This window comes from Procambarus clarkii, chromosome 5, assembly GCF_040958095.1.
Source record: "Procambarus clarkii isolate CNS0578487 chromosome 5, FALCON_Pclarkii_2.0, whole genome shotgun sequence".
NCBI classification, from domain to species: Eukaryota; Metazoa; Arthropoda; class Malacostraca; order Decapoda; family Cambaridae; genus Procambarus; species Procambarus clarkii.
Genome location: NC_091154.1, coordinates 24,323,064 through 24,340,311, shown reverse-complemented (window position 1 = coordinate 24,340,311; position 17,248 = coordinate 24,323,064). Strand labels below are relative to the sequence as shown.

Genomic DNA, 17,248 nt, shown 5'->3' with positions numbered 1-17,248 from the left:
TCTTGCATGATAGTATGTTGATAGATGGAATTACTGGTGTCAATTTCACTTGTTGATCACTACAAGATCTTGTTGAAGTTCTCGGTGTACTGCTGCTCTCAGATTGCTCATTGACAATCCAAGGTTACACGGGACAAACATATAAATTGTGACACTAGCTCTCCACATATGTCAGTTGCTTAATTTAGAACCTGTACTTGAGATCGATCTCGAACCCATTGTTGATGTGACGACTTATACTGAATTTTGTAACTAGCTCATCAAGATTGTAACTTGCTTAGCTAAATGAATTGTGGGGTTCAGTCCCTGAGCCCATTATGTGCCTCTGTAACCCTTTCTACTACCGCCCATAAGATGGGTATGGGGTGCATAATAAATGAACTAAACTAACTAAAAAGGGGGAAAGATATAAATATAAACTAAGACTATACAAGACAAACACGAAATAAAAAAAAAATGAGGTAGATTGCTTACAAGTACTCTCAGGTACACTGTAAGTAATTATTTGCATTTTGAGACACAGGCAAAGCCAGGGGTACAATGGAGTAAGGGAGTATGGCGAGGCTAGGCAACCTTGGTAATAATGAAAGCGAAGAAAAATGTTGAAAAATAAACATAGGCAAATTTACTCTAATGATTATTAACTATAAATAGTTTAGTTATGATCCTATAATTAATAAGAACTAAAGAAAATATTAATGCACTCAATAAATTAAGTCCAGTAAATGACTAATATAAATTAAATTAAAATTTAATTTAAAAAAGTGAAACAAAGAGACATTGGTTACTTAGCCCGCAATAGGTGACAAGGTGGTTAATTATATTGTTATTAGTCATAGTAGTTATTAGTTAGTAGTTATTGTTATTAGGACACCACACCCTGCCCTGCCATCCTCCGCCACCGACCCGTCACTGTAAGGGGGGTGGGGGGACCTCGATATAAGATATATATAGATAGAGCTAGTACATACAATGCCTAAAGCCACTATTACGCAATGCGTTTCGGGCAAGAAAAACATTAATATCTAGAACTTAATACTAATTGAGCATAAAGAATAAAAAGTGTTGAGAACAAATACAAATAAAGATAAAAAAAAAGGGGGAACATGACTGAAAAAGCAGCACAAATACAATAGGTTGACAAACAGTGTTGATTAAACAAAAAAAAATTACAGACATGGGTTGACAATAGAGGAGTGAGGTAGGTTACAGGGAATTTATTAGGTAGTGTTTAGTTTTTATCTTAAACTGGTTGAGAGAGGTACAGTCTTTAACATGGTTGGGAAGGTCATTCCACATTCTGGGTCCCTTGATTTGTAGAGCATTTCTAGTTTGATTAAGTCGTACTCTAGGAATATCAAAACTGTATTTATTTCTGGTGTGGTGCTCATGGGTTCTGTTTCAACCTTCTATGAATCTTTTGAGGTCAGGATTGGCATTATAGTTCAGCGTTTTATATATGTATAATACACAAGAGAGAATGTGCAGTGACTTAATATCTAACATATTCAGAGATTTGAGTAAGGGTACCGAGTGATGTCTGGGGCCAGAGTTGGATATTGTCCTAATAGCAGCTTTGTGTTGGGTAATAAGAGGACGTAAATGATTTTGGGTAGTAGAACCCCAAGCACAAATACCATAGTTGAGATATGGATAGATGAGGGAGTAATAGAGAGTGACCAGGGCAGGGCGGGGTACATAATATCTGATCTTAGAAAGAATGCCAACAGTTTTTGAAACTTTTTTTGATATATTTAGAATGTGACCCTGGAAATTCAGCTTGTGGTCGATGAGAACGCCAAGGAATTTGCCATCTAATTTGTTACAAATTTGGGTATTGTTTATTTTGAGATTTATCTGATTAGAGGATTTATTGCCAAACAGAATATAAAACGTTTTGTCAATGTTAAGGGTGAGTTTGTTGGCGGTTAGCCAAAGATGGACTTTCTCTAGCTCAGTATTTACTGTGGCATTTAGAGCAAGGGGGTCAGGACTGGAGTAAATGAAGGTTGTGTCGTCAGCAAATAGAATTGGTTTGAGGTGTTGGGAGGCATTTGGAAGGTCATTAATGTAGATGAGAAAGAGGAGAGGGCCAAGTATGCTGCCCTGAGGAACACCAATGTTGATGGGTAGGGTGGGAGAAATTGTATTATTCACAGAAACATACTGGAGCCTGTCAGTAAGATAAGATTTGAGGTATTGCAGGGAGTGTGCAAGACTAATGTCTTGCAGGGAGTGTGCAAGACTAATGTCTTGCAGGGAGTGTGCAAGACTAATGTCTTGCAGGGAGTGTGCAAGACTAATGTCTTGCAGGGAGTGTGCAAGACTAATGTCTTGCAGGGAGTGTGCAAGACTAATGTCTTGCAGGGAGTGTGCAAGACTAATGTCTTGCAGGGAGTGTGCAAGACTAATGTCTTGCAGGGAGTGTGCAAGACTAATGTCTTGCAGGGAGTGTGCAAGACTAATGTCTTGCAGGGAGTGTGCAAGACTAATGTCTTGCAGGGAGTGTGCAAGACTAATGTCTTGCAGGGAGTGTGCAAGACTAATGTCTTGCAGGGAGTGTGCAAGACTAATGTGTATGAATACACTATGGCTTCCTGCTGTGCTCCGACACAATTAATTATTATTATTATTATTATTATAATTATTATTATTATTATTATTATTATTATTATTATTATTATTATTATTATTATTATGATGATGATGATGATGATGATGATGATGATGATGATGATGATGATGATGATGATGATGATGATGATGATGATAATTTTATTGTAATTATTATTATTATTATTATTATTATTATTATGATGATGATGATGATGATGATGATGATGATGATGATTTTATTGTAGTTATTATTATTATTATTATTATTATTATTATTATTATTATTATTATTATTATGATGATGATGATGATGATGATGATGATGATGATGATGATGATGATGATGATGATGATGATGATGATGATTTTATTGTAGTTATTATTATTATTATTATTATTATTATTATTATTATTATTAATATTATTATTATTATTATTATTATTATTATTATTATTATTATTCGATAAAAATACAAAAGTACGAAACGTGGCTTGGGTCGGGGTTACGAACGGCGGCTACATGGGTGCGGGTGTACTAAACGACGACCAGTGTTTATTTACCTCCAGCTGATTGGGCACGTGTTGCTGGAGTTGCTTTCGTTCCCGCCATATTACACCTCTTCTGCTTCCGTGAGGGCCTCCCGAAGGTGAGGGAAGATGGGCAAGAAGGAGAAGAAGAAGGGGAAGGGGGCGGAGAAGACGACTCTCAAGACGGACAAGAAGGCGGCTCTTAAGATCAAGAAGGACCTCGCTGCCAAGGGCGAGGTCAGCCATTATTATTTTATATCACTACTCACTTTGGCTAATGGTTATCTCATTATAGCAGTGGATTGTACATTAGAGCAGTGGATTGTACATTAGAGCAGTGGATTGTACATTAGAGCAGTGGATTGTACATTAGAGCAGTGGGTTGTTCATAAGAGCAGTGGATTGTACATTAGAGCAGTGGGTTGTTCATAAGAGCAGTGGATTGTACATTAGAGCTGTGGGTTTATCTCATTAGAGCAGTGGGTTATTCATGATGGGAATAGTGGATGATGTGCATGTTCCGAACCGTAATGGAAACTGACCCAACTATGGGATGGGTTAACCCAAGTATCGCGTTTTCAAAAGGGTCGCCCATGTTGGAAAAGACGAACGCCGAAAGAATATTGTTGAAGACATCTTGATAACTTATTAAACTAAAATTATTTATTAGTCAGAAGAAAGACAAATGCGACCTATATATATAAAACCTCTACCAGACAAATATTTTAAGTAAAACCGAAGATATTTGTAGTTGTATAAAAGTGGCAGTTTACATCGCTCGTCGAGCTCAAAACCCGCAGTATTCATCTCAGAACAATGCCTATTTCACACCGGTTCTTTAGTAAACGTAAGAGTTTTATATGTCGCAATAAAGATAGAAGTATAAGCTTCATTTTAAATACCCTACCATGTGCATATTTAAATTTAAAGCAAAGATACGTGTACTTTTATAATAGCCGAGCTCCAACCCCGGACAGACCGATCAAAGGAGCAGCTCTCACTCTCAGAACAATGTTTAATTCACGTGAATTCGTTAATAAACATATACGTTCTATATGCCTTAACAAAGATAGGAATATAAGGCTCATTTTAAACGCTTTACCATAGACATAATTAAAGTTCTAATGAAGATTCATGTGTTTTAATAATCGCCGAGCTCCGACCCCCCTCACAGACTGATCGACAGAGTAACTCTCTCAGAACAATGTCTATATTACGTAAATTCGTTAATAAACACAAATGTTTTATATGTCTAAAGAAATATAGAAATATAAGCTTTATTTTAAATACACTACAATATAAATATTTAAAGCTCAAGTGAAGATACATATGTTTTTATAGTGGCGTTCAGTAGCTTGTTGGGCATGGAGTGCAGATGCATACGCACTTGCCGATATATTGCATAATTAACAAAGATACGCTAATAAAGCCTAAAATCTTATATGCCTTCAGAAAGACCGAGATATAAACATTATTATGAATGCACCAAAGGAAATATATCATGTTTGAGGACAAAGATATATCGATTTTACATTGTTTCGACTTGCCGGGGCAAGAGATGGGGCGACTTGCCACATCTATTGGAGATTCTGTCCACCTTAAGACCCAAAGGTACTCAAACCCTCCTAGCATTACGTAAGTAATGAAGTAATATGGTATATTTATTCACGATAATGTGGGTGCTTAATGCAGAACATGAGAAAACATATATTTACTCCAAAATAATATAATTTCATTATGAAATAAGTTAATAAGTGGCATCAAAGGAAGTCGACGGTCCAAGCGTCAATGTTGTGGAGCGACTTATCCAAGATATATCATTGTCTGGAAAGTGTTTGTTGGCATATTAACCTTCTGTACACACTGATCCAGTCGTCACACTTCTCTGCTTAAATTATCACAAATTTAAATTATGATGTTAACAAGTAGAATACGTATTTTAAATAAAATCTAGCATAACTAGCCAGAAAACATTTATTAAAAAATACATGTCTGGAAGTTAGTTTTGTTATATATACTCGTTATTCGTTGACATGCGTTCGCTACTTAATCTACCATGTACTGTACTTATGTAAAATCTCCCTTTGTGTGCAGGACAATCATATCAGTTTTTTTTTTTCAGGGATATTCCTGCGCGAGCCCTAAGCCTCTGGCTGGCCCACTAAGTGTTGCTTGTTTCTGTTTTACTTGGGCGGAGTATGAGTATTTATGACTCGTATGGTCGCTTCAGTAAGATTTTGCCATATGTGTTTAACAACTTCTTCTGCTCTGTTAAATCTAAGTTGAAATCTTAATGGGTTTGTAACTGTGCACTGTGTTAGATAATGTTCCAGTGGTCTGTCGGGCATTTCTCCACAGTGCTGTAGACACGAAATCATATATATATATATATGACTTGCGTGGTTTCGGTTTTGTCACTGAAATCATATATATATATGACTTGCACGGTTTCGGTTTTGTCACTGAAATCATATATATATGATTTGTGCAGTTTAAGAGTTAACTATTGTTTTATCCATTCTAGTATTCTTCCATTTATTCCATGTGCCTGTAATTTCCTTGCCATTCTATCATGTGGCACCTTATCAATGGCTTTAGCAAAATCCATGTATACTACATCCACCAGAAATCCCTTGTGAGTAGTTGGTTACTGTTTCCAAAAATGTGAGCAGGTTTGTAAGGCAGGATCTATTTTAAACAAATACATGTTGCATCGATTTTACAAGATTGTTCTCTATAAGGTGTTGGATAATTCCCTCCCTAAGGAGGGAATTATTAAGGAGGGAATTTGCAAGCTCCATGAGCTTGCAAATAGGTGATGTCAAGCTGATTGGATGGTAGTTTTCTGCTGAGCTCTTTCTGCCTTTTTTGAAAATAGGGGTGACATTTGCATATTTCCAATCTAGGGTGGATTATCTCTTGGTCTAGAGAATAACCCTTATGCTGCTCAGCATAAAAGGCCAGGAAACGAAAAATATTCAAATTATGTAAAAATTCCTTAAAAATTTTACACAAGTCTCCAACAAACTTTCATCAAAATATTTTCAGAAATTGATTTTAAACAAATTTTTTAATAAGAAGAACGTTTTGTTGATAAAGAGAACGGCTCCTATTAACTGGAACTGATGAATAATGCAGTAATAGAGAGATGGAAGCACCTGTCCGATGCACAAAGAAGTAGTAAGTAGTAAGAGGTCCACAAAGTGGATATGCATCTGGTGCCTTTATAGCACTGCTGAGTAATACATAATAAGACAAATAATAATGAGTAAGTATGTTATTATGCTCTATTTTGTTATATATCACAAATACGTTTGTGGGAAAATCTGATTCAGAATATTAATAGAAATAATCATTACATTCGATAGCTGTGAAGGACCACCACTTTTTGTGAAAAGTGTAAAACTAAATAGAGCAAGTGTATTGAAATGAAGTCCATGAATTAGTGCCTATGGATCTTAACACTTTGGCTCGGTAACGACTCGGCATTGCGTTGTTCGTTTACTAGAGGATAGTCCGGTAACGATGCAGCATTGCGTGGTCGGTGGCGGCAAATTGGCGGCTGCTTCGGGAGGAGGGTGCCATGGTTTTGGACATTATATGCATATACACCTGTAGGGAATTTCATTGTGAATACATTGATACTAAAATGAAAGACCTAGGAGCAGAATTGAGGTAACAAAGTTGAAAAGAGTATACCTATTTTATTGCTCTTTATTAGTGCTAACTGCGGTAATGCTCCGTCACGTTCTCTGCTGTGGGTGGGATGCCGGGTTTTTGGACTTTATATTTGCATATACTCCTGTAGGGAATTTTATTGCGAACACAGTGATACCAAAATGATAGACCTAGGACAAGAATTGAGATGTCCAAAGTGAAGAGCGTGTACACATTTTATTGCTCTTGCGCACTTCCAGGTAACATGCTCTCACTTTCTCGCCCGGCTTTTGGGCTTTATATGCATTTAGTCCTGTAGAGAATCTATTGGAACACATTGATACCAAATTGAAAAACCTAGGACGAGAATTGAGATGACAAAGTTGAAAAGAGTATACACATTTTGATATGACCGCGCTCTATTATAATGAGAGGCACCTTAGGGTGGCACAGCGCTCTCTTTCTGCTAACTTTCATCTTGTCGGCGGATGGAGCGCGCCGCTGTTTTTGACATTATATGCATATACTCCCGTTGGGAATTCTATTGCGAACACATTGATGCCAAAATGAAAGACCTAGGACGAGAATTGAGGGGACCAAAGTGAAAAGAGTGTACACATTTTATCGGTCTTGCATGCTCCCGGGTAACACGCTCTCGCTTTCTCTGTTGCGGATGGTATGCCGGGCATTTGGACTTTATATGCCTTTAATCCTGTAGAGAATTCTATTGCGAACACAATGATACCAAATTGAAAAACCTAGGACGAGAATTGAGGTAACAAAGTTGAATAGAGTATACACTTTCAGAATTACCGCGCGCTCCCGCTGAATGCTCAAACCCACCAGGGGTAGTGCGGCGCATGCACACCCAGAACGTCAAAGTGTTAAGAAATAATAGTATAATGTGAAGTATTAATAAGACTGTATATCATGATCAGATTAAGAGGCAAATTCACTCTCACAAAAGGGGGGGGGGTACAGTCGCTAAGAAACTGTTACGTCACTAGCACTAATAATTGATGCTGGTTCTTCATCAGAATAACAATAAATGTATAAGAAAAATCAATAATAATTTATGGCATATAAAATGATCATAAACTTTGATATCTAAAATTATTCAAGGGTTAGTACGTAGGGTGATCTTTAGTACAAGATCACTAACCCTTAAGCTCCTAAGGGGTCCTGAGGAGATTTACACCCCTGTGCGCAAGAAAAAAAATTCTAAAAAATTATTTTGTCTTTTAAAAATGTTAATTTGTGTTCCCTGAGCACGGAAAAATTAATAAAAAAAATCGGAGGTGACTTATTTTGGGCGCAATAGGCCGAGGAAGTCTGGCAAAATATAGGCAGACATAGAATGCTCCCAACCATAAGGGAGGGTTTCTATAGTCCATTGCTCCTCGTGCCTCTCTGAGGGGACCAGGTTCTGGCTCGTGGTCCCTGGTAGGCAAGAACTCCCAGCACTTTGACTGATGCCAGAAAGTTATACATATCCATTCAGCCTGGATAGCTCTGGGGAGCCTCTGGGACTCACCCAGAAAATGGCGTTTCATTACATTCAACGCTAGTTTTTTTCAATTTGTTTTTTTTTTGTGTTTTTTTCCGGACGATTTGCATGAAACTTATACACCTGACTGCACACCTGACTGCACGTAAGCCTATCTGTAAGGGTGCCAATTTTGGAGGAAATTGGTTGATGTCAACCTCAGTCACAGATGGCAGCACCTTAGACTTTATTATTTTCTTATTTATTTTCAAGTACAGTAACATAAAAATTCTTATAACTCTTTAATTTTTTATTCAATTTACATGAAACTTACACCTTATATGTAGAGTGTATGTCTCTAAAATCTGGGGCAAGGTTTGCTTCCTAAGTTCATTTATTGATTTTATAATAGCAATAAACATAATATATTTGCATAATTTTTGGGGAGAACTTTGACTATATCATCATAGAATGCTGTAAAATATTCCATCTCAGCCATGTCCTCACCTTGATTAAGGAAAAGGTTGGTAATCCTACATCTTTATCGTCAAAGTGAGGAATATTAGGAATAAAATCGTCACCATCACTCCAGACAAGTACACCAGGCATCCTGCGAGATGCAGAGGAAAAACGGCGAGGAAGCGATGCATACCGGTGACCAGGAGCTGAATACCATCTGCGAGAAGCACGGCGGCTACGTGCACGTGAGGTGGGTGCACGTGAGGTGGGTGCACGTGAGGTGGGTGCACGTGAGGTGGGTGCACGTGAGGTGGATGCACGTGAACACGAGGTTCTTGGTCCCTCATGTGGTGCCATGTGGTGGCGCTTGACTGGGCGAGATGCTGCTGACGCGACAATTTCTCACCCAGTTACACCACTGGTACCAGCCACATGCTCAATAAAACTATGATCTGAGTCACTAAACCCAGAAAAGGAGTCACCTCCCTCTGACTCGTCACCCTCAAATAGTAAATATCCACAAGAACTGTGAGGTCGTGGTAGAAGTACAGTAGAAACTGGCCGAGGAGGCATGGGTGAGTGTGGAGGCCTCGCCATGGCATGGCAGTCATTGTCACTCTCACTGTTTCTGCTACTATCAGCCGACAACTGTGTATAATCCTCATCGTTGTCCGAATCATCAAACACACTTTCTTCACCTTCAGAGAATAATTCGTGGGCTATTTGCTCTGGGGGTGAGGGATTGAGTGGTACGTGCCCGAGAGGAGTTTGACCGTGCGCTCGCCATGGTGACTCTCGCTAAACTGATGCCTCCCACGCCTTCGGTTAATGAGCGGGAATTTTTTTCAAAATGGCCGCTGTTTACTATAGCCCCTGGGCAGCGTATGGGAACCCTAGCTACACCGCGGGACATTCAAATCGTGCGCGGTACCCATATACGTCATATGACGTGAAGCGCAGTTGACTGGTACAACGTTTAACACGTCATATGACGTGATGCGCACTTTAAGGGTTAAATGCTCAATCACATTAAATTTTAGGTCATAATATTTACAGATTTCTAACTGTTGCTTCTCTCTTACAGGAAGATATTGATTGTCTTCTCGCCAAATTTGTTGCCGAGGATAAAGCCAAACTTGCTGTGACAGAAGACTTGGTGCCACCTCCATCAAAGCGAACGGCATTCTCTCTTACACCACATCCAGACAAGGACCAGCTCATTCTCTTTGGTGGAGAGTACTTTAATGGCAATACGGTATGGTCTAGTGTATGTTGGCTCAGTTTATTATAAGAGTTTGTAATGTTTAGTGTTGTCCTTTTAACAGTAGAGTAATGCTGAATAACTTTTCTCATTGAGAAATGCACAGATAACAGTAACCCAGTTAATACACATAGGGAAGAATTTTGGCCTCTAAATGATAGATGAGATTTATAACTTGTCTGTGGCTAGATGAGTTGAGTCTTACTACAGTTTATGTACAAAATAATTCCCATTATCAGGGACAGAAAGCCTGCACTTAAGTGTGCCGATGACCCTCTTGGGTCATCGTGACCATTCCAAGGATGCAAGCAACAACAGTTGCCTAACTCCCAGGTAACTGTTTACTGCACTGGGATTACAAGCATCATATGAAAAGAAACATGCCCAACCGTTTCTACCCTGCCCTCTAATTGAACCTGGTGTAATGTGTCGTAAATGGAGTAAAGACAGACAATGCAGGAGTGAGGTGGAAGGGTAGAGTGTGAGGAATAGTCAGGTTAAGGGGACTGTGCAGAACGAGGAAGAAAATGGGATGGAGGATAGAGTTGGAGAGAGGGACAGAAGGGGTAGAGGAAAATGAGTGGAAAGAGTTAGAAAGAAGGGCTAGCATGAGTTAGTAGATAAAGAGGTATATAGAAAGGGTAGAAGAGGTAGAAAGAAAGGGTAGAAGTGCTGCCACCATCCATTCAGAATGATTTAAAATACAAGGAATGGAACTTCTCTTTAATTAGTTAACAGGTATGAAATTGCAACCATATAAAGCATGGCGTTAATCATTAACCCTTAAATGGCGCATGGCTATATACCATTTGACACCCACATACAAAAAAAAAAAAATCTTTTTTCTTCCTAACCTGTCAATTTGTGTTCACTGATCATGGGAAAAATAATAAAAAAATCGTAAGTGGCATATATTGCCCGCTATAAGGTGGGGAAGTCTGGCAAAAAACAGGCGCTGACTTAGCGTGCGTCCCAGGCAGTCTGTTGCTCGCCAGCTGTCAGGCCGGAGTTGCCACAAAGAGATAATTACTTAATTATTTCAATGTCTCTGATTTTTCGTAGTTTTTTTGCTGTAATATTATTCAATAGTGTGTAGTGTGATTTATTTATACAATAAAATGAGTGAATCTTCGCTGTACTCAAAAATATGGTGTGCATATTGTTGATTCAATTATGTTCATCAAACAGTGAACAAATACTTTGTCGGTTATTACACTATATACACAGGTTATATATAAGTATCTGCATGTTTTGTTCACCATAACAAACCACTAAGTTGCTATTATGAGTCAAAAAGTAACAAGGAGTGACCGCCACACACCAGCCAGCCAGCCAGCCAGCCAGCCAGCCAGCCAGCCAGCCAGCCAGCCAGCCAGCCAGCCAGCCAGCCAGCCAGCCAGCCAGCCAGCCAGCCAGCCAGCCAGCCACTCACTCCCTCCCTCAACACCTCACTCACCCACATTCTCCTCCCACCATACTGTTTTTGCTTTTATTCACTATACAGTATACAGACGTTACATATAAGTATCTACATTCGTGTTCACCATAACGAACCACTTAGTTGGCATGCTGAGTGGCAGTGCCAGTGGCAGCCCGCCACTGGCTGCTACTTCCTCCCTCCCTCAGGTCACGTGACTCACCCACATTCTCCTCCCACAATACTGTTTTTTCTTTTATTCACTATATACAGATGTTATATACTGTATAAGTATCTACATTCATGTTCACCATAACGAACCACTAAGTTGGTATGCCAAGTGGCAGTGGCAGCCTGCCACTGGCTGCCACTCCCTCCCTCCCTCACCTCACCTGACTTGCCACCATTCTCCTCCCACCATACTGATTTTGCTTTTATATACAGACGTTATATATATGTATTTACATGTTTTGTTCACCATAACTGTACATCTAAGCTTGTATGGTGAGTAAAGGCACAAAGACGTAGCTACTCACACAGTCAGCTGATGGCTGCCGCCCTCAAGGCCAGACGCACTAATATTTCTCCTCCAACAATACTGTTTGTGGTGTTATTACGCTGTATACACACACATTATATATAAATATCTATCTGTTTTATTCACCATACTTGTACAAGTAAACTGGTATGGTGCCCAAAGACCATCGTGGTCACCAGTAAACAACATGATAAGTCGTGCAGACGACACCACCGGCCTCGCCAAAATGGCAGCTCCCAACCTACTCCTCTTGCTGTTTATACCCTCTATACACACGTTATATATAAGTATCTACATTTGTGTTTACCATAGAGAACCACTAAGCTGGTATGGTGAGTGCAGTCAATAAAAGGTGGCCACACACAGTCAGAAGACAGTGCCACTACCCTCCCCTCCCACAGCATTACTCCTCCCTCCATGGAGCACAGTGCTAAATATCACCACAATCCTACTATTATCAGAACCCTGGTCAGTTTTATCACAGTCAGGGGTCTTCTGTAATAATATCATCACTACATAATAGCATGAACAAGTATATTATGACATTTTTAGGCGATGCTGTGGTCACAAGCTGAACAGCAGTGCTGTGAGCTCATGCTTTGTCAGGCTTGGTAGCTCACTCAATACTGAGGCCCCTAACACCCAGGAATTTGCCCCATGATTTAAAAAAAAAGGCGTCTGTTTACAAGAGCCCTGATGAAGGTGTGGTGAACCCCGTGTATCCGCGGGCCGTTTAAATCTTGCGTAGTACTCCAAAGCATCATATGATGCAATGCGCAATTTAAGGGTTAAGTAATCTTTAGAGTGCTCTCCACTCTACTGTCAGTCAACCAATAGATCACACATCTTAGTTTATCATATTTAAGATAATTAAAATGACTTGCACAATGAACTCACATTAATGTGCTGTATCAATGAGAAAATCAGTAAGAGCTATAAAAGGGGATTGGAACCCTCTCACCTGGTACTCCCAAGATAGTGCCCTAAACCACTACACTTGTACATCAATCTTAAAAACTCACTAAAGTCTCCGAATATAGGATGGTTAGAGTGGGGCGGTTATCTTGAGATAATTTCGGGGCTTAGCGTCCATGCGGCCTGGTCCTCGACCAGGCCTCCTCCTTGTTACACACCCCTAGGAAATAGCCTGTAACAGCTGTTTAACTCCCAGGTATCTATTTACTGCTAGGGGAACAGGGGCACCAGGATGAGAGAAACTGCCCATTTTGTTTCTACCTCCACTGGGGATCGAACCCGGAACTTCAGAACTGCGAATCCAAAGCACTGTCCACTCAGCTATCAGGCCCCCCTATAGGGGGATGATATGGTTGACAGTCGAGGCCCCCCAACCGACCTGGGACAGACATTAATAAACTCTGGCCTGCTACTGCTGGAACCTTTTTGGTGTAGTGAGGCTCCTCTCTTATCTTCCCAAATGTTCTAAAGCTTGAGTGTTAAGGAGGGAACTCGGAGCTGAGTCCCATCTACCAGGAGATAGCCTCTGGTTATCGTCCTACTATACCTAGACAGCGGCTTGTTTGATGGCCTGAACACAACCACCCGTGTGCAATTATCAACTTCGCAGAAGGCAAGGTCACATGACACGACCTGACCTCGCAGGACCTGTGAACATTAACTCTACTGAAGGTGTGACTGGACTATCGTCAAGGATCGACACCCGTGCGCCGCCAACATCTAGTGTGAACTGACTTTACTTGTGTTAGTGAATATATATCGAGACCATTTATGGTGCGACACTGAGTCCCTCAGTTCGGGGCCAAGGACATACACATCTGTGCTGTTGTGGCAGTTGTGCATTTTTCCCTACACAAATGAGGTAAAGGATAATCAGTCTGTAGTTGTTGATGTACAGTACAACCTTGATTCAATGTACCCCGATTCAACGAATCTCAGGCTAGTTCGCACACTTTTCAGGCCGGATTTACGCACCCGGTTCGACGAACAATGGTTTGCCGAAGCGGGGGATGTTCGGATTTGCTTATGATGTCGAGAGGGTTCACAGACTGGTAGAAAACTTTCCCATTCTATCACAGATTGCATTTAATAATTCGCTCATATGACAAGTTCAATCACACAAGTGGACCACACAAGTAGACTGCACAAGTGGTCCACAAGTGGTCCACAAGCTTACAATATTGGGACAGAGTTCACAGAGTGGTGGAAAACTGTCTCATTCTATCTACAATTAATAATTCCTTCATAAGACAAGTTGGATCACACAAATGGACCACACAATAAGTGAACCATATGAACCAAACACCAGCCAGAATGGTCCACACAACAAGTAATGCATATTAACCAAACACCAGCCAGGGACTGTACCTCAGGGTACAGTCCTTGCACCGCTGCTTTTCCTTATTCTCATATCAGATATAGACAAAAATACAAGTCACAGTTTCGTATCATCCTTTGCAGATGACACAAAAATTAGTATGAAAATTACCTCGGCTGAAGACATTGAAAAACTTCAAGCTGATATTAATAAAGTTTTCGACTGGGCATCAGAAAATAACATGATGTTTAACAGTGATAAATTCCAGGTACTCAGGTACGGTAAAAATGAGGACCTTAAACATAATACAGAGTACAAAACACAATCAAATGTACCCATAGTAGGAAAACAGCATGTAAAGGATTTTGGAATAATAATGTCTGACGACCTAACGTTTAAGGAGCATAACCAAGCAAATATTGCGACAGCCAGAAAAATGATAGGATGGATTACGAGAACTTTCAAATCCAGGGATCCCATCACAATGGTTGTACTCTTCAAGTCACTTGTGTTGTCCCGTCTTGAGTACTGCTCAGTACTCACTTCCCCTTCAGAGCAGGAGAGATTGCTGAAATAGAGGGAATACAGAGAACATATACGGCACGCATAGGCGCAATAAAGCACCTAAATTATTGGGATTGTCTCAAAGCCCTCCAAATGTACTCACTAGAAAGAAGACGAGAGAGATATAAAATAATATACACCTGGAAGATACTGGAGGGCCAAGTACCAAATCTACACAGTAAAATAACAACGTACTGGAGTGAACGATATGGAAGAAAATGTAGAATAGAGCCAGTGAAGAGCAGAGGTGCCATAGGCACAATCAGAGAACACTGTATAAACATCAGAGGTCTGCAGTTGTTCAATGTCCTCCCAGCAAGCATAAGAAATATTGCCGGAACAACCGTGAACATTTTCAAGAGGAAACTAGATTTATTCCTCCAAAGAGTGCCGGACCAACCGGGCTGTGGTGGGTATGTGGGCCTGCGGGCTGCTCCAAGCAACAGCCTAGTGGACCAAACTCTCACAAGTCAAACCTAGCCTCGGGCCGGGCTTGGGGAGTAGAAGAACTCCCAGAACCCCATCAACCAGGTATCAACCAGGTATCAACCAGGGTGGTCCACACAAGTGAACAACTGAGTTTCAGTGATTTTCATTCACTGATTTGTTGCACACGTATCTTTGTAAATTAATTTAAAGGCTGAAGCGTGAATAGCTAGCTAATGTGTTGAAATCTTCTTATAAACATTTTCTGTGATGAAACAAGATGAGTGAGGGTGAACAGATAAGGGAATACTGTACTGTAAACCTGACTTTACAGTGAGGTTTCACTTACTTTCGTCTTTGCCGTCATAATTCAGTAACCCATGACTTTGAACGTTTCAGACTAATAAATAATTTCTAAAACTGGTGTTTTAAAAACTCTTTATTATCCTAATTAAACTAAACTTAATAAAACCAAAAATATACTGTAATATGATAGATATCTGCTATTTGAGAAATTATTCATGTTATAGGCGGCTCACAAGTCCAGCACGAGTGGACAGGTCTAATCAGTGTGCACACAACACCACGCTTGTTTTGTTCGATTTCGTCGTCATAGTTCAGTGACCTACGGCTTCGAAATAATAAAATTAATAAATCAGTTCTAAAATAAGTATTTTTCTACCTCTTATTAGCGTAATAATGTTGCTAAACTAAATATATAACCCAAAAATGTATAATATGATGTAAATCCAATATTTGAGAGAAATTTGTTACTGGAAATCGAACACAACACCATGCTAGTTTTGTTCGATTATGTCGCCACAGTTCAGTGACCTACGGCTTCGAAATAATAAAATTAATAAATCGGTTCTAAAATAAGTATTTTTTATAGCTCTTATTATCGTAATAATGTTGCTAAACTAAATATATACAGTGCTTCCTCAGTCTAACAAACCCCGCTCTATCGAATTCCCGGAAGAGCAGAACAAATTGAATTCGGTACCAAATGTTCAGTGGAACATACAAATGTTTAAGTGAGGAATGTTCGTCCAAGCTGTCATAGTTGATGACAACATTTACCAAAGTGTAAACAGTTGTACAGAATTATATTTTGCTTTCCCAGTGGTGAGGGAGGGAGTGGTGGTGGTGGTGGTGGTGGTGAGGGAGTGATGGTGGTGGTGAGGGAGGCAGTGGTGGTGGTGGTGGTGAGGGAGGCAGTGGTGGTGACGGAGGCAGTGGTGGTGGTGGTGAGGGAGGCAGTGGTGGTGGTGGTGAGGGAGGCAGTGGTGATGGTGAGGGAGGCGGTGGTGGTGGTGAGGGAGGGAGTGGTGGTGGTGGTGAGGGAGGGAGTGGTGGTGGTGGTGAGGGAGGCGGCGGTGGTGGTGAGGGAGTGTGTGGTGGTGAAGGAGGCAGTGGTGGTGGTGGTGAGGGAGGCAGTGGTGGTGGTGGTGAGGGAGGCGGTGGTGGTGGTGAGGGAGGCAGTGGTGGTGGTGAGGGAGGCGGTGGTGGTGAGGGAGGCAGTGGTGGTGGTGAGGGAGGCAGTGGTGGTGGTGGTGGTGGTGGTGGCATTGGTGGTGGTGGTGGTGAGGGAGGCAGTGGTGGTGGTGGTGGTGAGGGAGGCAGTGGTGGTGGTGGTGAGGGAGGCAGTGGTGGTGGTGGTGAGGGAGGCAGTGGTGGTGATGGTGGTGGTGAGGGAGGCAGTGGTGGTGGTGGTGGTGAGGGAAGCAGTGGTGGTGGTGGTGAGGGAGGCAGTGGTGGTGGTGGTGGTGAGGGAGGCAGTGGTGGTGGTGGTGGTGGTGGTGGTGGTGAGGGAGGCAGTGGTGGTGGTGGTGAGGGAGGCAGTGGTGGTGGTGGTGAGGGAGGCGGTGGTGGTGGTGGTGAGGGAGGCGGTGGTGGTGGTGGTGAGGGAGGCGGTGGTGGTGGTGGTGAGGGAGGCGGTGGTGGTGGTGGTGGTGGTGAGGGAGGCGGTGGTGGTGGTGAGGGAGGCGGTGGTGGTGGTGGTG

The 17,248-nt window shown here is 41.2% G+C and overlaps 1 protein-coding gene across 2 annotated transcripts in view; it reads left to right on the top strand.

Annotated features, from left to right (window-relative positions):
* The first annotated feature begins 3,157 nt into the window (after window positions 1-3,157).
* The window catches only part of LOC123762687 (kelch domain-containing protein 4), a 154,145-nt gene continuing 140,054 nt past the window's right edge, over window positions 3,158-17,248 (top strand). The window contains exons 1-2 of one of the 2 annotated variants that reach the window (XM_069339975.1): window positions 3,158-3,381; window positions 9,831-10,001. In XM_069339975.1, the coding sequence (XP_069196076.1) occupies window positions 3,274-3,381; window positions 9,831-10,001 (279 nt within the window). In that variant the 5' untranslated portion in view covers window positions 3,158-3,273. The remainder of the gene's footprint in view (window positions 3,382-9,830; window positions 10,002-17,248) is intronic. The other variant, XM_045749377.2, reaches the window with a different exon arrangement.